Source organism: Monodelphis domestica, chromosome 6 (genome assembly GCF_027887165.1).
Source record: "Monodelphis domestica isolate mMonDom1 chromosome 6, mMonDom1.pri, whole genome shotgun sequence".
Classification (NCBI taxonomy): Eukaryota; Metazoa; Chordata; class Mammalia; order Didelphimorphia; family Didelphidae; genus Monodelphis; species Monodelphis domestica.
Genome location: NC_077232.1, coordinates 666,229 through 688,503, shown reverse-complemented (window position 1 = coordinate 688,503; position 22,275 = coordinate 666,229). Strand labels below are relative to the sequence as shown.

The 22,275-nt window shown below is 39.9% G+C and overlaps 1 protein-coding gene across 1 annotated transcript in view; it reads left to right on the top strand.

The window, feature by feature from the left end:
• Positions 1-22,275, top strand: part of CHID1 (chitinase domain containing 1) — a 50,533-nt gene that overhangs the window by 5,796 nt on the left and 22,462 nt on the right. The window contains exon 2 of the mRNA XM_056801113.1: positions 20,783-20,844. Coding sequence (XP_056657091.1) covers positions 20,783-20,844 — 62 coding nt within the window. The remainder of the gene's footprint in view (positions 1-20,782; positions 20,845-22,275) is intronic.

Genomic DNA, 22,275 nt, shown 5'->3' with positions numbered 1-22,275 from the left:
AGTAGAAATTGATCTAGTTAAAAAAGATAAGGAAGGAAATAAAATTTTACTAAAAGGTACTATAAGCAATGAAATAATATCATTATTAAACATTTATGCACCAAATTGTATAGCATATAGATTTTTAAAGGAGAAATTAAAGGAACTTAAGGAGGAAATAGATAGTATGTAAAGCCTCCCGGCTAGCGAGAAGCTTTATGGTGGGAAAATAGAAACAGGATAGAAGTTTTTGAATCCCGCGATGGGTGTGAAAGAGCCGACCTTTGAGATATGAATAATGAGTCAGTAATCAATTATCATTAATATTCGGGAGCCACAGCCATGCTCTGACCACTGGACGTTACTTTTAAGGCTATTCCCATCCAGTGATCCCAATTCAACACTGCACTGCTCAGAGGATAATACAGAGGGAGAGAGATTAGAGACTGAAAGAATTAGACAATGCTAGGTATTAGCATAGGAAAAGAGAGACACCTGACAGAAGGGCCAGGCCTCAGGAAAGAAAAAGAGGAGAGAGAAAGGGGAGAAGTTGGTCTGTAGGGCAAACCTGTCGATGTCCTCGAAGTGGGCGGGGCTGGCTGTGTTCCTATGGTTTATTCTCTTTGATATGCAAATGAACTCAATACATATTGATAAGTTACATGATGCCTCAGTACATATGGATGAGTTACATAGTGTATTGCCATTGGATAATTGCAAATTATGACAAGGTGAAGGTGGGGTTATTATCCTCAGGTGAGTGAGACAAAGGAAAGCAAGGTTTCGCTCCCTAACTTCAGCCATGCTGGGAATAGAGTTCATTGCCATGTGCAGAATGGCCATGTGCTCACTCACAATCCTTGTCTCTCCACAATACCTATGGGCTGGACTGCTACGGTATGACTGTTCTATTGGGGGATCTCAACCTTCCATTTTCAGAACTAGATAAATCAAACCAAAAAACAAATAAGAAAGAAGTAAGGGGAGTGAATGAAATATTAGAAAAATTACAGTTCATAGATATCTGGAGAAAACTGAACAGGGATAAAAAGGAATATACCTTCTTTTCAAGAATTTTCAAAGACAACTGCCCTAATGTCTAAGAACTAGGGAGTAAAATAAAAATTGAAAGAAGCCACCAATCATCTCCTGCAAGAGATCTCAAAATAAGATGAAAATTCCCAGGAATAGTATAGCCAAATTCCAAAGCTTTGCAGGTCAAGTAGCCAGAAAGAAACAATTCAAATATAGAATCAGTTGGGATAGCACAAGAGTTAGCAACCTTTATATTAAAGGATCAAAGGGGTTTGAATGTGTGATATTCCAGAAGGCAAAGGAGCTCAGATCACTGCCAAGAAAGAATCACCTACCCAGCAAAACCGAGTACAGTCCTTCAGGGGGGAAAAATTAGATATGCAGTGAAATAGAGGGCTTTCAATCATCCCTGATGAAAAGACCAGAGTTGGACAGACACTTTGATTTTCAAGTACAAGACCCATGAGAAGCATAAAAAGGTAAACAAAGAAAAAACAAGGGATTCATTAAGGTTAAACTTTGCATTCCTACACAGGATGGTGATACTTGTAACTCTTAAGAATTTTTGTCCCTATTGGGGCAGTTAGGAGGAGTTTACATAGACAGATGATGTGTGAGTAAGTCAATTATGATGGGATGAGATCCAAAGAAAAAAATTAAAAGGTGAAAAAGAGATTGAAGAAGGAAAGGAGAGGTAGAATGGGGTGAATTATTTCACATTGAAGAGGCGCAAAAGAGCTATTACTGTGGAGCGGAAGATGGGGGGAAGAGGGTGTACTAGATACCACTATTAGGGGAATTATGGTAATAGGGAAGTGTTAGAGCCTTAACACCAGGAAATGAGCTAGGAGAAGACTGGATCTTGAGCACCTCCCTTTACCCCACTTCCTGTTCCCTTTCCAATGGTCTGGTGGTGTTCTTCTCAGAAACAGTAAACTTAAGGATTTCCCCTAATAACTAAATCCCACAATCAAATCTTTAACTAAGAGGTATTTTATTCTTTTGGGTAGAGGAGGTAAGGAGAGGGGAAGGGGTGAGAGGAAAATAGGTTTCCCTAATCTTATAAATTATGCCTGTTGATTGAAAATTTGAGATATAAGTTTGAATTAAGGAAACAAAGTTAGTTTCCCTAAAAAGAGATGTTGACAGCAAGAGGCTGACAGGTTTCTTCTGAACTAAACCCCCAAAGTCTTCTCAGCACTCAGTCTCATGAATATGCAATGACCAAAGAGAGTTTGTTTTCCACTTTCCCTTCAAACAGCCAGAGAAGGAAGTGAGTTTCAAAACAGCTCAAGCTGCCCAACCGCTTCCTTTAAAATTCCATGGAACTGTGACTCCATCTCAGTTGATTGGCAGTTCCCAAAGTTCTACGCCTCTTGCTTTTTCAGCTGATCCATCTTGTATTTCCATTTCCTCCATTACAAATCCCCATTTCCTGATTTTCAGCAGAAAATTACAACCATTTTTCTGCCAATGTCTTTTTCCTTACTTCCCTCTAACTATATTAATATTTCTTAACTGTCTAAGTCATGATACTGTACTATTTTAAATTATTCCACAACCCCCCAAAATAAAAATCCTATTCTGTCTTTACTATTCTAAACTAACTCTATTCTAAGATTTTGGATTAAGGGGAGTGGAGTAGGTCATAGAAATGCAATACAAAAATTTCACTTTAAAAAAACAATAACAAATGCAAACATTTAAACAGTATTGTTAGCAACGATATAACTTCTTTATTTCCTAATGATTGTGGCCTGTTCTAAATAAAAGTTTTTTATCAACAATATCCATTCCCAGCATTATCTTAGCTTATATTAAATACGCTCTCCATCGATGATCTCTCTAGTCTTGCTTTATGTGTTAGTTGTTAGAATGCCAGTAGCTTAACCATATGTTAGAATGGTAGTTCCATTAGTATTTTGCAAATGTACATAGTTTTGTCTGTACAGATTTTACATGTGTACAATTATGATACATGTTCGTATGTGAGTTCGGATCAAAGTCATGCAGATAAAATTTCCTTTGTCTGTTTGAACTTTCCACAGAAACACAATTATGTCAGTATGACTTTTGTGTGTTCTAACTATGAGATGTCATGTACTTACCCAATCCATGAGATTCCTTTCCACATTGTGCTTATGTTTGATTGTATATATTCATGTACATATGTGTGAAGTTAACATGCATGATGAATTCTTACGTAACCTCATCACCACCACTTCTAAATTTCAAAGTCTTTCCATGTCTTTGGTGTTGATTGTAGAAAACATACATGTCTTGGGTTTTTCATCTGGGCAGCCTACACGTGTTGACTGTCATCTCACCTTTATTGAAGTCCCGTGTTCTTTAACATGCAGGAACGTGCATGCATGTAAGCTCTTTGTATGCCTCTATGTAAGACTGATTTTTCTTGTTTGCTTGTGCATGGAAGTAAGTTTGAATTCTTCATGCGTGCCTGTCAGTCTTTATGATTTGGTTCTTCATGCGTGGATGTATGCTTTCCCGTGTTGTACTAAGTAGATTTTTAAGATATATCTTATGATTTCGAAATGTTAAATTGTCTTGTATCATTTGATGTTTAATTTTACAAGGGGTTTCATTTCATGTAGATTTGGCTCCTTTGAGATGCTTATATTAGGAGATTATTTTGACCTCTGAATTTTTCTTCGAGATAAAGGTTTCCTTTACTCTATGGTTCTTATGTTCTTGTTGGTATAGATAAAATTCTACTTAATATAATGTGTTTGGCAGAGATGTGTCTTCTTAATTAAGTAAATTTGTTTCATTCTCATGTTGTACTTGGAAGCAGAGATCATTTCCTATTGGAGCTGTAATCTTCATATATGAGGCTATTCCATCATTGCTTATATTCTGCTTTAACTTGTACTCTCGTGTCTCTCCTTTGTGTTGTTGTTCTTGTGTTGTTGTATGCAGTGTTTTTAATTTTGTTATTCTTCTTCTATTCTCATGTATAGATTTCCATTTATAGGGACGATTGTTAAGATATTGTTAAGGCTATTGGCAATACTTCAGATATTTCTTTATGCATTTTCTTTAGGTTGTTATTTCTTGTTCTTCTTCATTGCTGGTAATATTATGGGCATAATGTAGTTTTACATGTGAAGCATGATACCATGGATCTTTCCCAGATACTTTGACTGATGTAGGAGTAACCATAATCGCATCTAAAGGACCTATCCATCTTGGTTCTCTAGGTGTTTCTCTATTAAAATTTTTCACATATACTTTATCTCCCTGTTTTATTTTGTGCAACAAGAAATCCAGTGGTACCCTTTGTACTAACAATCCTAGCTTCCTAGTTCTTCCAGCCTGTTTTGTATTTCAACTAGGTATTGATGAAGTAAACATTCCCCTTTTGGCATAGACAAACATGATGGTTTTGCGGTCCTACCATGCCATCATGGTTGGCCATATAACATCTCAAATGGGGATACGTGCAAGTCACCTCTGGGTCTTGTTCTTAGTTGAAACAATGCTAATGGAATAACATTTGTCCATTTCAAGTGGGTTTCTGAACACAGTTTTCCTATTAATATTTTTAACTCTTTATTCATTCATTCAACTTGGCCTGAACTCTGTGACCTATATACATCATGGAAATTGCTTTTAATACTGAGGTTCTTATATATTTCTTGTAAAATTTGAGAAATGAAATGAGTCTCCTATCCAAGTCTATGGTATCAGGAATGCCATACCTAGGAAGTATGTCTTTCAGTAAAGATCTCACTACTGTGGCAGTGTCATTTTTCTTAGCTGGTGTAAAATTGAGATTTGAACTCTGGACTTCAATCCCCACAAGCCCTTGCTCCACTTCCCCCAAAATGCTTTGTAATCTCATGGGAATTCTGAGGTGGGCAGAGATCGAGGAAGGATTTAAGCTGGTGACAAAGGTTTTTGAGTCTCTCTCGCTCTCTTTTGGACTTCCGCTTTGGAGCAGAGGCGTCTCTTCCATGATGTGAGGTTATTTTGTCTAGGCCTCTGGCCTAGGCACATGTTTCTTACTTGTATATTCTTTAATCCTTAATCCTTAATAAACCTCTAAAAAAATATAATACTCCTTGCAGAGAGAAACTAATTTCTACCTGCCTCAGTCTCCCCATATTCCTAAATTTTAATCTTTACACTGGATATGCTTTAACCCATCTTGTCAGTCTATCCACAATAACCAATGCATATTTAAATCTTTTGACTTTAAGCATGTTAATGCAGTCTATTTGTAGACATTGGAAAGGCATATAACTTAGAGGTCTGTCTCCCAATACTATGTTCTTAAAATGTCCTTGATTGAATTTCCAACCTATGTCACATGCTTGACAAATTTTAATGGCATTTGTTGTAATCCCTGGGGCCGTCCAGAATCTTTGTACCGCATCTAGAATAGATTGTACCCCATGATAAAACTTTGGAATGAATCACATTGCATAGATGTTGGTATAATTTTCTGGGGAAAATTGGTTTTCCTCCTTGAGCTATCCATATGCCTTTAAATAACTTAACCCCGAGCTGTTCTTTCCATGTCTGAATCTCATCCCCACAGTAAGCTTCGGTAAGATCATGCTTTTCCACCAGAAAAAGACTCAGCACATGGTAGGAACCAAATCTAGCTGCATATTTTGCTGTTATATCTGCTCCTTCGTTCCCAAGGGATATCCTGTCTTTGCCATGAGTATGTGCCTTGCAATGGATCACGGCCAACTCTTTTGGAAATTCTATAGCTTTTATGAGACTGTTGATAAGTTTACCATATGCAATTGGTTTTCCAACTGAAGTTATGAAACCTCTGTTCTTCCAAATAAAACCAGTAGCATGTATCACAGAGAAAAGATAAGTAGAATCGGTAAATATATTCACTCTTTTGCCTTTTGCCATTTCCAGGGCTTAGAGCAAAGCTTTTAACTCAGCACCCTGGGCACTAACATGACTTGGTAATGATGCATGCCAAAGTGTTTTGTCATTATTCACTACAGCTGCCCCTGTTACCCTGTGTCCTCTATAGATGTATGGGGATCTATCAGTGTATAACTCCATATCAGGATCACTAAGAGGTGTGTTTTTAAGATCTTCTCTAGGCTTATACATCATTTCCACCACTTGGTTACAATCATGCAGTGGTTCTCCACTTAATGGCAAATCTGGAATCAAAGTTGCTGGATTCACTGGTACGCACCTATGAATGTTTATGTTATCATTACCCAGCAAAATTATTTCATACTGAGATATTCTTGTATTTGTAAAAGCATGCATATTCTGCGATCATAATAGTTTTTCAATCTGATGTGCAGAATACACATGTAGCTTGCATCCCAGTACAATTTCATTTGCTCTCTACACCAGGAGAGCAGTTGCGACAATGCTTTTCAGGCAGTGTACCATTCCTTGTGCAACTGGCTCTAGGATATAGCTGTAAAATGCAATAGGTCTTAAATTCAACCCAAAATATTGTGCCAACGTCCCTGAAACAATGCCTGTAGATTCATGTACGTATAAGTGGAACTCCTTTTTGTAGTTTGGTATCCCTAAAGCCAGAGCTCTTAAAATGACTTGTTTCAACTTTGACAAAGAATGTAGATGTTCCTTATTTAGTTGTAAGAATTCTTTAACCTCATTCTTTGTCAGGTCAGTCAAACACTTTGAAATATGGGAATATCCTATGATATACTGTCTTAAGAAACCAGCAACCCCTAGGAATGCTCTGAGTTGTTTCTTGGTACTAGGGATGCTTAGTTTCTGTATATCAGCTATACTTTCACTTGATATTTTCCTGGTGCCCTCTTCCAGGATAAATCCAAGATATTTCTATTCTTGGAAGTACCCACTGAATCTTCTTCCTAGAGATCTTGTGTCCTCTCTCATAAAGCTCTATCAGTAGCCTTTTTTAATCTTCCAAACATGACTTTGGACCCGGTGATGCTAACAGCAAATCATCCACATAATGCACCAACTTGCTGTGCTTGAAACTGATATCTGCTAGATCTCTCTGAAGTAGTTGGCAAAATATAGAGGCTAACGCACAACATCCTTGGACAAGCCTCATGTAGCAGAGCTGATTTTGTTCCCATTGGAAAGCAAAAATGTTTTGGGAGTAAGGATGCAATAGTATGGTGAAAAATGCATTGCTCAGATCTATCACTGTGTATCACCAGGCATCTGGTGGAATCTGTGTGATAATATCATTTGGAGAAGGTGTATGTCACTGTGTATGTTTTCTTTATAAAGTTCTTCACTGCCCTAGGATCTTGTACAAATCACCAGCATTGTGTCCTGTCTGCATTTAACTTGTTTTTCTTAATAGCCAAAATTGGACTGTTAAATTCAGACACTGTGGGTCTTAAAATGCCTTGTTTTAGCAAGCTGTTAATAATTGGTGTTATGCCTTCAATAACTTCCTTGCTAAGTTTATGTTGAGGTATCTTAGGAGGTACACCATCCCTGACTTTTATCTTTACTGGTGCAACTGATTTTATTCTAGCCACATTCTTCTGATGTTTAGCAAAAACCCTTTGTGGAATGCCATTTGGTATTTCATACAATGATATTAAAGTTTGCATTTGTTCAGGCTTTTCCTCCAATTGCTCCAGATATAGCAATGGATAATGTTTTTAAAAATGTTTGGGTAAATGCAGGTATATATTCCCTGACTGTTTGCATTGCCGTGTTGCCCCGATCTTACATAAAAAAAATCACGTCCTAAAATGTTAACTTGACATCCAGGAATTAAGAGAAATCTATGATCAATGGTGAGAGGACCTAGCTTAATCGTTGTGCTTTTGAGCTCTGAGACTTCCTGCATTTCTCCAGTAGCTCCCCTCACTGAAACCATACCCCCTATAGTGATATCTCCTGGGAATGTCTTTAGGACTGATTTTGAAGCCCCCCCTCCATTTAGAATGTTGGCTTCATGGTAGTTTCTTGAACCCTTGGCCATCATGGCAGTTGTTGGGCCCTGCATTCTATTTGTGTTTTCAAATTGAACTAATGTTACACTTCCAATACTTTGAATATGATTATCAATATTAACTGTATTTTCAGTTCTATTCCCTTTAGATTTGAATTTTCCAAGTTGTTTTATATAGTGTAGAAAATTTCAGCTTCTGGCTTCAAGTTAGATATTTCCTCTAAGGAAGTCTGTACCAAATAACTTTTTGAAGTTTTAATTGGTCCAAGTGGGGTTTTATTTGTGTCTGTGAGATTATTTACATTGTTTATAGCCCCTATAGATATATCTGCTATAGTAACTTTAGTCTGTGCATTTATTTAGTTATTGTGTTGCAAGGAATTGAAATTTTGTTTCACTGTTTCTTCCATCAACTTATGATTTTGTTTATGCAAGTTTTCATGAATTTTCTTTCTCTTCATTTCAATCCCTGAACCTAATCTGCATTCAAAGAAATTTCCTAGATATGCTTTGATCTGTTCTTTGATTTTCTCTTGACTGGTTATATATAAAAATGGTACTCGTCCAAAAAAATGGTTTGAACAGGGTTGAGTAGTTTTGAAATTCACAATCCCCCCCGCCCTGAGGCCCAAGGAAGGCTAACCTCTCCGATGAGTCTTGTAAACATACTAGCTATGAAATTACAATAGTTAGAGATAAAGGAAAAATAGGAGAGATAGAGAGAGACAGCAAAACCAATGTTTTCTGGGCACATTGACAAAAGCCAATTAGGGGGCAGTCCCCTTTGTTTGGCAGAAGAGTGTACATTCAAAATAAATTCAATCAACCTTCAGTTCAAGCAACCACACCCCAAGGTTCATTCTTGATCTTGATGTAATGTAGGTTTTCTGACATCTTTCTGCAACAGTTCATTCTCTGGATTTAGGAGTTAGCAAGCTTCTTCCTTGAAGATGTTTCTCAAACAAAAAAAACTTTTCAAAATCTTGAAAAGTTTTTAATTTTATTAAAATACAATTACTTACAATTTAATTTTATTAAAATACAATTACAAATTATAATACTTTTAATTTTATTAAAATACAATATGCCCCTTTTATATGAATCTCCAATATCAGCTTGTGCTACCGTATATTTAATCTCTTTATCCAACTCCTTTACTTGTCTCTGCTTCCCACTTAAGGTTTGATTTGGTTTTTCATCATAACTTCTCACAGACCCAATAAATTCACTTTTAGCTACCACCCATGTATTTTCTTTCCTCTTTATATTTTTATGTTTCCCTCCTGCAAGTTCCTCATTATTTGTCACATCCTGCCATTCCTTTTTGCCATGCCCTTGCTTATTTCCAAGTATCTTAAGTTCCTAGCTTCATAAGAAGTGTCTTCCTTTGGTTAAAACATCCAGGTATTTGGGTTTTGCACCTGTTTTTATAGCGTGTTTCATGCTATCAAGGTCCAGTGTCTCTGATTCTATTCTCAACTTGCAATGCTGACAGCACAAATTTGTTTTGGATCTATAATATGTTCTCCCCTGTGTACTATTGCCTTTGTTGTTTTGTTCATATTTATTTTTGAGATAACAGTCTTTAATCAAGTGACCAACTTTGTGACAAAGAAAGCATTGTCTTGTTTCTCTCTGATCTCTGTTGCTGGTATGAGGGTCTAGAGTAAGTTTTAATTGTTTGTAAGTTCTTAATCTGTTCAATCTCCTTTTGTTTTAAAGATTGTTCTGTGTTTTCTAACTTTTGCCTTAATTCTTTCTTCTCCTCCTCTTGTTCTTTGTGGTTGTCAAATAAGTTGCTGCATCTCGTAGTTCATTGATTGTTATATTACCATATTTAGGAAAATCATTCTTAAAGAAATTCTTCAAATGAGAGTTACAACCTCTTAAGAATTGCCTCCTAACGTGTGCCTCTGATTCTTCTGAGTCCTGATTAATACCCATGATCAATTCAGCCTGCTAATCTGTCAATAAAGCTAGCAGGATGCTCTTCTTTCTCTTGGCTTAGCCTGTCAAATTTGCTCCAAGCATTGAGCTTGGAACAAAAGGACTTTGTTGCTTGCAGGAGATCTTCCCTGCATTTTCTCAGATATGCAAAACTAATGGGATTGGCAAAATCAAAATCTTCACTTTCCTCCTCTGTTGGCCAACTAGTCAGGGAACTGCCCTTCTTGGTCTTATCTATGAATTGTTCATGTGGGCTAAATAATTCAGACAAAAGAAAATCTGAATCCTGAAAATCTGGCTCAAAGATTTTAAAGGCCCATTTTAGTTCCTTTAGAGCTCAGTAAGGCTCGTTTAAAAATTTTTGGAACCTCAATTTTGTGGAATCCAATTCCTAGGTGGAGAATTGTTTGTGTATTTTGGAATGAATCACACCAGCTGAGTCAGAAATCTTAGCAATATCCCTAAGAAGCAAGATCTTTTCAGTGTCTGTATCTTCCTTATCTTCTCCTTTAGTCCCCTTCTTATTCTGATCTTTAGATTCCTTGTCCTTATCTTTGTTTTCTTTATCCACCAGCCCTGTTGTCTTTTTTTCACTCCCATGAGCCTGTCCTTGTCCTTGCTTTTGCAGATATTCCTCACACATTTTCCTGACCATCAAGGTTGGTATCTACCACAAGAATCTGTTAATGGTAAAATTTTAGGGTTGAGACTGAATATATTATTTAATGGTCACCAGGGATTTAAAATCTAAATCCCAATAAAATACTCAAGTCAGAATAGAATTTTATGGTGGTTTATTTACAATAGAAGGAAGAAATTAAGAATGAGGGAGAAAGAGGGAATTAAGAATGAGGGAAAAGGGTAGATTTGCTCTGGCCTGGTCTGAGCAAGTTCAGAGCCCTCAGCCAAGGGGCCTTCCCAAAAGATTAAATCTAGCTTGGCTTCTAGCCAGGAGGCCTCCTCCAAGATGAGGAGCCTTCTTGGAGGCTAGTGCCTTCAGAAAGCCAGGGAAAGAGAATTCAGCCTTAACACTCACCACATGGTCGACTAAGGGAAGTAAATCTCAGGCCTCCACACTCCAACCCTCCAAGTCAAGAACCACCGCAAAAAGCTGCCAAAGTCCACAAAAGCTGCAACAAAGTCCCCCTCACAGGACGTGATGCGAAATATAAAGGCAGTTCTTTACATCACTTCCTGTGTCTCACATGTACCAATGGTGGCTTAAACTTGGCTTAGGACAGCCCAGGGGGTCAGTCATTTGTTTCTGATTTGTCACTTGGTAGCATACATGGTACATAGACCATCCTCCCCTACAGTTAATCCTTAAGTGGGGGTGTATACATTCCTGGTTGCTAGAATTCTAAAGACTAAGCAGGGGGGAGTAAAAACCAAAATTCACAGCTGCCTTTTTAGGTGTCATGAATTTAATGATATTTCTAATGTATGTCAATATCTGGATTGCAGCCAGAGCAAATACATAGGCTTGAGTTATAACTTGCCATGCCACTGTGTTAGTAGTGAATGCATAGTTGTTATGAAAGCCGTAGTATTAGCTATCATTCCTATGGTGTGCAAAACTACACCAGTGACAGCACTGTACAAAATAATGTACATCCAGTAACGGGCAAAAGCAGCCAATACCAATACTCCACGTGCCATTTGTAGCAGCATCCTCTTCCCTCGATATATTTCTCTCAGCCTGGGATATGTCAGATTTTTCTTGGGGTGCCAAATTGTACCACTATTAGGGGAATTATGGTAATAGGGAAGTGTTTGAGCCTTAACACCAGGAAATGAGCTTTAACTAAGAGGTATTTTATTCTTTTGGGTAGAGGAGGTAAGGAGAGGGGAAGGGGTGAGAGGAAAATAGGTTTCCCTAATCTTATAAATTATGCCTGTTGATTGAAAATTTGAGATATAAATTTGAATTAAGGAAACAAAGTTAGTTTCCCTAAAAAGAGATGTTGACAGCAAGAGGCTGACAGGTTTCTTCTGAACTAAACCCCCAAAGTCTTCTCAGCACTCAGTCTCATGAATATGCAATGACCAAAGAGAGTTTGTTTTCCACTTTCCCTTCAAACAGCCAGAGAAGGAAGTGAGTTTCAAAACAGCTCAAGCTGCCCAACCGCTTCCTTTAAAATTCCATGGAACTGTGACTCCATCTCAGTTGATTGGCAGTTCCCAAAGTTCTACGCCTCTTGTTTTTTCTGCTGATCCATCTTGTATTTCCATTTCCTCCATTACAAGGGTAATGCTTGAACTTTACTGTCATCAGAATTACCTCTGAGGAAATAGCATCCACACTTAGGTATTGAAATCTATCTTACTCCATAGGGAAGTAGATGAGGAAGTAAGAGAGGTGGGTAGGGGAGGACTGATAGAAGGGAGACTGAATTGGGTGAGATGGTGATCAGAAGCTTGTGAGGAGGGACAGGGTGAAAGGGCAGAGAGAGAGACAGAGAGACAGAGAGATGGATAAATGGGGAAAATAGGATGGAGGGAAATTCATGATAATCATAACTTCCATAAAATGGAAGGAGATAGAAGAATGGATTAAAAACCAGAATCCCACAATGTGTTGCTTACAAGAAACACATTTGAAGCAGAAATACATCCAATAAAGGTAACAGGCTCAAACAGAATCTATTAAGCTTCAGCTGAAATTTAAAAAAAATGAGGGTTAACAGTCACGTACTCTGACAAAGCAAAAGCAAAAATAGATCTAATTAAAAGAGATGAGAGAAATTACATTTTGTTACAGTGAAGTAATATCAAGACTAAACATATGCACCAAGTGATGTAGCCTCCAGATTTCTTTTTTAAATTTAAACCCTTACTTTCTGTCTTGGTCTCTAGGTCTGGCTCTCAATCCACTGAGCTACCCACTTGCTCCCTAGTCTCTAGATTTTTAAAGTTGAATTAGTTATAGTAGGAAATAGACATTAAAACTATACTAGTAGGGAACCTCAATTTTTCACTCTCAGAACTAGATAAATCTAACAAAAAAAAAAAGAAGTTAAAGAGGTGAATAGAAAAGTTTAGAAAATTTAGGTATGATAGTGCCCTGAAAAAAAAAAAAACTGAATAGGAATAGAAAGGAATATTCCTTTGCCTTAGGTACACAAAAATTGATCATGTATTAAGGCATAACATCACAACCTAATGAAAAGCCAAAATATTAAATGTATCCATTTTAGACCACAATGCAATTAAAGTTACATTCAATAAAGGGTTGTATAAAGACATATTAAAAATTAATTGGAACTAAAGATCTAGTCCTAAAGAATGAGTGGGACAAAGAACAATTAGAGAAACAATCAGAAAGTTCATTTAAGAGAATGGCAACATTGAGATAATATGCTAAAATTTATGGGATGTAGCCAAAACAGCAGTTAGGGGAAATTTTACATTTCTAAATACTTACATCAATAAAATAGAGAAATGAATTGGGCATGCAACTAAAATATCTAGAAAAAGAACAAATGTAAACCCCCCAATTAAATACCATATTGGAAATCTGAAAATTTAAAGAAGACAAATACAATTGAAAGTAAGAAAACTATTGAACTAATAAATAAAACTAAAGGCTGGTTTTTGAAAACAACATTAATTAATTTGGTTTAAAAAAGAAGAAAACCAAATTACCAGGATCAAAAATGGAAAGGGTGAATTCACCATCAAGGAAGAGGAAAGTAAAGCAATTGTGAGGAGATATCTTGCCTAATGATATGCCAATAAATCTGACAATCTCATTGAAATGGATGAATATTTACAAAAATATAAATTTCCCAGATTAAAAGAAGAGGAAATAGGATACATGGTTGAGTTATGGGATGTATGAGTGTAAGGATAATTTTAGGGTTGTGACCTAATCCAAATTATTTTTGGTCACCAGGGAATATCCCAAATAAAATACCCAAGTCAGTTTTTCTAATTTATGGTGGTTTAATCAATATATAGAGGGAAGGAATTAAGGAGAAGGGAGAGGGAAAAGGTGTAGGATTTCTCCTGCCTGGCCTGTGCCAGGGGGAGTTCAAAGTCCTCTGCCTCAAGGTCCCCGAAGATTAGTGGCTTCTCAAAAGGATAGCTTTTGGAAGGCAAAGGAGAAAGAATCAGCCTGAACTCTGATAGAGCTCAGCAAAGATGACTCACCTGAACTAGGCTACTCAGCTTCCTCCAGTATGGTATCAAGGAAAACTCACCACTAAACCTGAACAATAGCAGCCGCCACCCAAGATGCTGAGTGCTCAGCACACTCCACCAGCCACCTCTCCGCCACCAAGGAGGCTGGAGAGAGGAAGTTATGTGAAATATATAGATGGTTTTTACATCACTTTCCTGCACCTTACATGTACCAATGGTAGCTTAAGCTTGACTTAGGACAGCCCAGGGGTCTATCAGTTGCTTCTGATTTGTCATTTGCTAGCACATGTCTGTCATAGGCCATCCTCCTAAATACTTAATCCTTAAGTATGGGTGTAGACATTCCTGTTTTTGTTAGACTAAGTAGGGTGGAGTAATCTAAAGTTCACATAAGTCAATTGTCAAAAGAAAAAATAAAAACATAAAAAAAGACAAAAAATTGAACTTTGGGAGAAATAAAAAATTCAAAATCAGAATCAAAATATCAAAAACTACATATATAAAATTTCTGAATAAAACAAGAATGAATTAATAATGAGCTCTTGTATTAGGGTCCAATTAAAATAAATTTCCATTCCACAAGTCTGTAGGAAAAATATGCAGTAATATTGTATTTAATATCCATTATAAGTCAGGACTACAGGAAGTTGCCATAATATATAATATAAGAGAGAAAAAAGAACTCAATTTTTGTGTAAAAGGGAATTGTCATACCCTGGTTTGATCATTTCTCAGGGATAGGGGAGCCAGAACAGTCGATTGTTTTGTACTTTGATAGAAAGTATTTTACAAGGAGTGTGGTTCAAGGAGTCCTGCTTCTCAACATATGTCAAGCGCCGCAACCTCAAGTCTCACACTAAGTTCAAGTCCTTTCGTATTGGCATAGAAGTTCATCAATCCCACCAGGATTGGTTTCTTTTTTTGACCTATGTGCTCTTATTTGGCACTATTCAGGTTAAATCCATGCTTCTATGGCACTGTGTGGATGAAGTCTGAGCTCCTTTTTGATCCCATTTCCTAGAATCAAACACAAACATTAATCACAGACCCACAACATTTATCAATAAATGGCAGGTTTCTATAGTCTAGAACTTTGGGGTATGAATTAATATGCTAGGCAAATGGACATCTTAGCTTATTCTATTGCAAAAATCAAAAATAGTTAAAATCTTCAATACTGGTGACATATACTTCAAATGCAAAAAATGAGAGAGAGAAATCAAATACTGTATGGCACATGTAGGAAGAAAACAAGAATGTTAAAAATGTGTATATTTCACAATCACAGAGATAAAGTATAGAGGCTACTTTCCCAAAAAAATAAGATTCATTTCCTCTTTAACTTGCCATGATCTGCAGTGTTAATGCAAATGAGATAGATAAAGCAATAATACATTCAAGAAAATACAAAAAAAATTTACAAAAGGAACAAAATGTTACAAAAGGCACATCAAGTCAATATAGGTCACTAATACTGGTTTTCTTTTTTGAGGTAATATATGTGCTGTCCTATAAAGGCAGTTTGTTCAAGTACAAGGATCAACCAAATAAAGTGTGATAAAATAGCACAGATCCATCAATAGGGAAGTCTTATCATAATCAATGGTCAAATACAATCAGTACAAGTAATTATTCATTATCAACAGAAGGTACTATCAGTCACATGAGTTTTGTGTAACAAATACATGCTACAGGTTCTTTTACATCTAGCAAGTCTTGCAACCTTAGAGGAGATCAGTTCCAACGAATTCCAGAACACAAACCTCTGCACTGATGATAAAAATACTCTTTTGGGTCCAAAATATCATCCAGAAGCCAGTAGACTTCATGGGAAATGTTCCCTCTTGGGAGTTATCCAGGGGTATCATGTCCCCCAGACACGATATGTCTCATCCATTTCATTTCTAAAAACGCAAAAGTGAGGAATACAAATATTGCTACAGCACTTCAGTTACCAAATGGACTCTTATATCTTATTATATGTAAGTCAAATCGAGCAGTCAGAGGGAGTGGAGCTATGAAAACCCCTTAAAATAAATGAGTATTTAAGTTATTAAAGTCTCCACAGGTTGTGCACAGGTTGCAGGACCATTTTGCAATGTGACACATCAGATGGTACAAATAAAGATAGTAAGAAGGTAGACAGGTACTGTATTCAAATACCGTTTCTTCTTCTTTGCTACTATGTGAAGGGGAGACAAAACTGAAAGGGGTTAATAGCAACAAAAACAATAGAGTCTAAGGGGCACCACATTCTGCCCCACATGGAGGGGCAGTAGCACCCTGAGTATTTTGTGGACAAGCCCCACTTAAGATATACGATTGTACGAATGTAATGGACTTCTCCATTAGTGTCAGTGCAATGTCCCTGAACAATCTGCAGGGATCTAAAAAAACACTATCCACAAGCAGAGGATAAACTGCGGGAGTAAAAACACCGATGAAAAGCAACTGCTTGACTACAGGACTGGAGGGGATATGACTGAGGAGAGACTCTAAACGAACACCAACATGGAAATGGATTCGAATCAAGAATACATGTGATACCCAGTGGAATCGCATGTTGGCTATGGGAGAGGTGTGTGGGGGGGGGGGGGGAGGAAAAGAAAATGATCTTTGTCTCCAATGAATAATGTTTGGAAATGGCCAAATAAAATAATGTTTAAAAAAAAAAAGACATACAATTGTAGGGTCATTTGGTATGAATTATCATTTGCCTGATTTCTATTCCTAGAATTGTTATCAGTCCTAAAGTTGTAATTCCTACAATCATTATTATAGTTATTTCTATAATTATTGTTTCTGTAGTTGTTATTCAACTGGATATCATTTTTGATTGCCTTGAACAAGTTTCTACAGTTTGTCATTTTGTGGCCCTTCTTCTCACAGATGTGGCAGATAAGGGATCAATAGATTCTTGGATAGGGGCAAGTGCCATTGGTTGAGTATCATGCCCTTTTTCCTGTTTATCAATTCTATCTCTTAAATATTTCAGTTCTTTCTGAATTGTTTCCATGAAATCATTAGTCTCTTCCTGTTTTTCTTTGTTGCCTTTTGAAATATAAACAGCAGTTTTTCTCAATTCGTCAAGATCCATCTCAGGCCACCTTGGGCAATGTGTTTTAAAATAATTCCAGACCACTTTGCAAGAGTTGTTGACAAAGTGTTGCCTTATTTGCCTAATATCCTTTTCTTTAGAGAAATCAAAGTTTAGGTACCGACCCCCAAACTCAGTGAGCCTATCCACGAATTTGGAGGGTGTCTCATCATCTGATTGCTTAAGGTTTTTAAATTTTGTCCATTTTTCTGTGTTTTCAGAGCATTCTCGCATTGCTGTTAGACTGGCCTCCCTACCACAATACAATTGTAAATAGTCCTCAGAATTGTTGTAATCCCATTCAGGGTTGTGAGATGGCCAGTGTGTTGCATTGTGCCCATGGACTTTATTGACATGAGAAATGACTTCATTTTTCTCATGTTCTGTTAGAAAAGCCTGGAGCAAAATTTCAACATCTTTATAAGACAGATTATAATGAAAAAATATGTCAGCCATCTTTTTCGTTACTATAAAGAGTTCTTCATAACTGGGAACATTGCATGTCAATTTCTTTCTCTCTTGGGGAGTCAAAGGTATATGGTGTCATAGGGTTACCACATCCCTATTTTGGGCATTTCCCTTAAGGGGAAAAAGTAATTTATTGGAATTGGGTAATGGTGGAGATACTGAGGCAGCTTAGGGAGTAACAGATTTGGTAGGAGGAGATTTCCTCAAGGCTAAAGTTGGTCCTGGGGTGGGAGAAGGGACAGGAGAGGATGGGTCATCAGGAGAAGGATCAGAGGAAGTAAGGTCAGCCAAGTGTTGCAGAGCATGAGAGAGGCAGTTCTGCAACTGAGATATAGGAGAAGGGTCTTCCCTATCAATTTGGGGGGGGGAGAGGGTTTTCCCTCTGGTAGGGGTTCAGGAACAGGCTTGTAAAATTTAGACATGTTTTGGATGGGGTCAGCATTTGCCATTGGACCATGTAAGAAGCATTTGCAGTTGTCCAATTGAATTTGCGTGTTGGCCTGCATTTCAGCTTTTATTTTCTGTATGGTAGCATTTCTTGTCATAACATTTAGGAACAGAAAAAGAAAATTTCCCAGGAACATAAGGAGTAGGAGGCATTCTGAAACCTTAAAGGTTCCCAATTGGACAAAAGCCAGAAGGCTTTCCTGCTGCTTGGCCTGGTAATTAGGAGATTAAGAAAAAAATGTTATATATAATTGTGTGTATATATATACACAATTTATTGAATTGCCTGCAATTCTGGCTTTTGTCAGTAGATGGCGCTGCTGACTAGGAGTTAAAGTCAGGGTGTGAAAATTAAAGGCAAGGGTGTGGTCCCAAGCCAATACTATATAAAATCTTTGGGAAAATAGGCCAAGGAGGAGTCCTACCGAATTTCTTTTGTCACACAAATATGATGTTGATACCTAAACCCGGAAGAGCAAAAACCGACAGGAAATTCCAGACCAATTTCCCTAATGAATATTGGTCCAAAAACATGAAATCCAATGCTTCCAAGGAGATGCCAGCTTTCTCTCAAAAAGATCTTTCTCTGACCAAGTGGGATTTCGATGAGGAATGCAGGGCAAGCCCTAGCAGCAAGACCCCCCACAAGAACCATGTGGTTCAGTGGGTGTGGAAAAAGCTTTTGATGGAGTACAACAGCCACTCCTATTAAAAACGCTGGAATGCCCAGGAAATGTGGAGCTTTCTTTTCAAAGGACAAGTAGTGCCTATGGAAAACTGGGAGCAAGATTTCTGTCAGGAGCATGAGCTAGAAGCCTTTCTGACAAGGTCAGGAGGGAGCCAAGGATGGCGCCATCCATCACTATTACTCAGCATTTTACTGATTTGCCGATTAGGACGTGCTAGCTCCATAGCAATAAGAGTAGGAAAAGAAACTAAAGGGATTGGAATAGGCAATGAGGAAACAAAACTAGCTTTGCAATGCTTAGCTAATAATACCAGACTGTGTGGATGATTGCTACTTTGTAATACAGTTTGAGATCTGGCACTGCCAGGCCACCTTCCTTGGAATTTGTCGATGATCCACTTGATATTCTTGACCTTTTGTTTTTCCTAATTAATTTTGCTATTTTTTTCTAGTTTTCTAAAATAACTTTGGGTAGTTTGATTGGTATGGCACTAAAGTAAATTTAGTAGAATCATCATTCTTATTCTATTGGCTTGGCCTATCCATGAACCATAAACATTTCTCCAATTGTTTAGATTCATCTTTACTTATGTGAAGTGTTTTGTAGTTGTGTTCATATAGTTCCTGGGTTTGCCTTAGCAGATAGACTCCCAGGTATTTCATATTGTCTACAGTTATTTTAAATGGATGACCATACTAATCTAGTGTTTGATTAATGCAAAGATCCAAGCTTTGGGGACTAGAACTCACTATTTGACAAACAATGCTGGGAAAACTGTAAAGCAGTTTGGCAGAAACTAGGTTTAGACCAGCATCTCATACCATATACCACGATATGGTTATGTTTGGTATGTGATTTAGACATAAAGGGTGATAAAGGCAAATTAAGGGAGCATGGAGTAGCTTACCTGTCAGATCTGTGGGTTAGGGAAGCATTTCTGGAAAGAAATAGAGAGTATTATGGAAAACAAAATGGATAATTTTAATTACATTCAATTAAAAGACCTTTGCACAAACAAAACCAATGCAAGATTAGAAGGAAAATGGAAAACTAAGGGGAAATTTCTATAGCAAGTTTCTCTGATAAAGGCCCCATTTCCCAGTTAGTAAAATAAAAAGGCAGTTTTCAGAAGATCAAAGCTATATCAAAATGCTCTGAATCACTACTACTTAGAGCAAGTCTGAGGTGCCACCTTGCACCTAGTAGATTGGCTAATAAGACTGAAAAAAGGAAAATGGTAAATGTAGAAGATGTAGGCGAAGTGGAGTGTGAACTGATCCAAGGATTCTGGAGGGCATTTTGGAACTCTGCCCACGGGACTCTGAAGCTGCCAGACCCTTTGACCTGACGATGGCACTGAGAGTTTATCTGTAGAAAGGTAGTTATTGCAGCTTTTGGGGGGCAGAGAGCCGCCAAGGGGACGTCCACGTTGGTGTGCGCTTGCCGTGGAGCGCGGTCCTGGAAAGGGCTCTGGGGACTGATGAAAGGGAAGAGGAGAAGCAGGAGGGTCTCCCCCAGCTGCAGGGCTGCCCCTGTGGAATCTCTCAAACGGCGGCCTTGTCGGGGAGCGGCGAGGGGGGGGATTGGCAGCTCAGCGTGTTTTTAAAGGAAGGCTAACCCGGCTCAGCGGGGAATGTGGGGAAGGGGAGCCCTCCAGCAGCGGGGTCTGGGCGCGTCCACTTGGCCTCGCTGCCGCGGCCGTCCTCACCGCCTCTGGAGCCTCCTGGCCGTCCAGCTCCCGCCCTGAGCCCGGTCAGGGCCCCCATCTCTCGGCACAGACGCGCTCTCAGGCCTGCAGCCTCTGGCTCAGGACCCAGGAGTCCAGGCACAGGGTGCCAGGGCCCAGTGTCCGCTCTAAAGGGAGAGCTGGAAGCCCACGCCTGCCCGTCACTCCTAGCCACGCGCCGCGAGCGGGGAGGGGAAGCGTCGGCCGGCCGCGGCCCCTGAAGGCCCCTCCAACCACCCGCCGCTCGGGGGCTTGCCGAAGGGAGCAGACTCGGCCTCGGCCTCCCCGATGCCTCCCCAGCCACTGAGCTGCTGCTGTCTTTGGTCTTTCAGAGCAAGCACTTCGACGGCTACGTGCTGGAGGTCTGGAGCCCCTCCTTGCGGGAGCAGCAGAGGTGAGCGGGGCCACGTGGTCGGGGGCTGTCTGGGAAGGCCCAGCCCGGAGGGATGCCCCTGGCCCGAGGGGCTGAATCCAGGAGGAGCACAAAGTCTCCGAGGAAGGCCCTTGGGCCCGCCGGGCACCCAGCTGAGCGCCGGGGCTGCCCAGGCGCCTCCCCTCCCGTCCCCTCGGGCCTCTCCCGGAATATGCAGACTCCTGGGAGGGGAGCACCAAAGAGGAGCGGCCTTTGGGAGAAGGGAAGGGGGGCATTCGGGGCTCGGTGCTGGGCAGTGCCAAGGCGTGCTGTGCGCAGGGAGTCCAGAGGAGGCAGAGCCAGCGGAGAAGGGCTTGGAAAGCCCAATGCAGGACTTCCCTTTGGATCCCAGAAGCAGGCCGGAGCCGCCCGCAGCTGACCCAGACCACGACTTCTTTCCCAAAGGGGGCCGGCCGGCCGGCTGCTCGCCTCTGGGGCCACGCCACGAGGAGGGCAGACTCCAGCGAGGCAGCTGGGGATGGGGGTGGCAGGTAGGCAAGAGAAGGACGTGCTCTGGCGGTCTTGTGGCCCGTCTCTGCCAGCACCGCCTGCCCCGCTTTAGTTCGGAGTGGGGAGTCGGAGCAAGCGGAGCTGAGGGACCCTAGAGGGAGAGCAGTTCTCTCCTTGACTGCGGGCCTCGAGCTGAGGCGGGTGGCCACTTAGTGGGGAATCGGCTGGCTGCAGGCAGGAAGCCTGGGCTTCACATTGGGCCCCAGACGCGTAGAGATCTGGCGCCAGTCGCTGAATCCGTTTCCTGATCTATAAAATGGAAACAGCAGGCCCTTTTGTCTTCACCTGATTGTCTTCAAGCTTCAGTGAGACAGTTTTCGTCAAGTGCTTTGCCCCTCTTGAAGCATGTGCCAGTGGGCACGGAGCCCGGTCTCTGTTCCATGAGCACCTTGATGGCCCTCGTCCCAAGTGCAGGGATCCCCAAGGCTCTCCTCTCTGTACACTCCCTCAGTGACCTGAGCAGCTTCTGTGCCTTTCGTTCATATTTCTGGGCAGAGGACCTCCGGATATGTATAGCCAGCCCCAACCTCTTTCCTGACCCCACCTGCCTGCTGGATGTCTCCAACGCAAGATCTGTTTCCTTTAGAAGTGTGGAGAACATACAAGACCCGGCCTTGGGGTTAGATGGGAAAGTAATGCTTGCTAAACCACGGTCCCTTCCCTCATGGAGGGAGCTGAGAGTCTCTCACAGATGGTTATCTGACAGAGGAGACTGAGGAGTGGTCAGAGAGGTAGGAGGACAACCCAGGAGACCATCGTCGGTACTGTGGTGCACCCTTCTGTCCATCCATCCACGTATCCATTCATGTATCCATCCATTCGTCTGTCCATCCATCCATGTATCCATCCATCCATCCGTCCATCCATTCATCCATGTATCCATCCATCCTTCCATCCATTCAT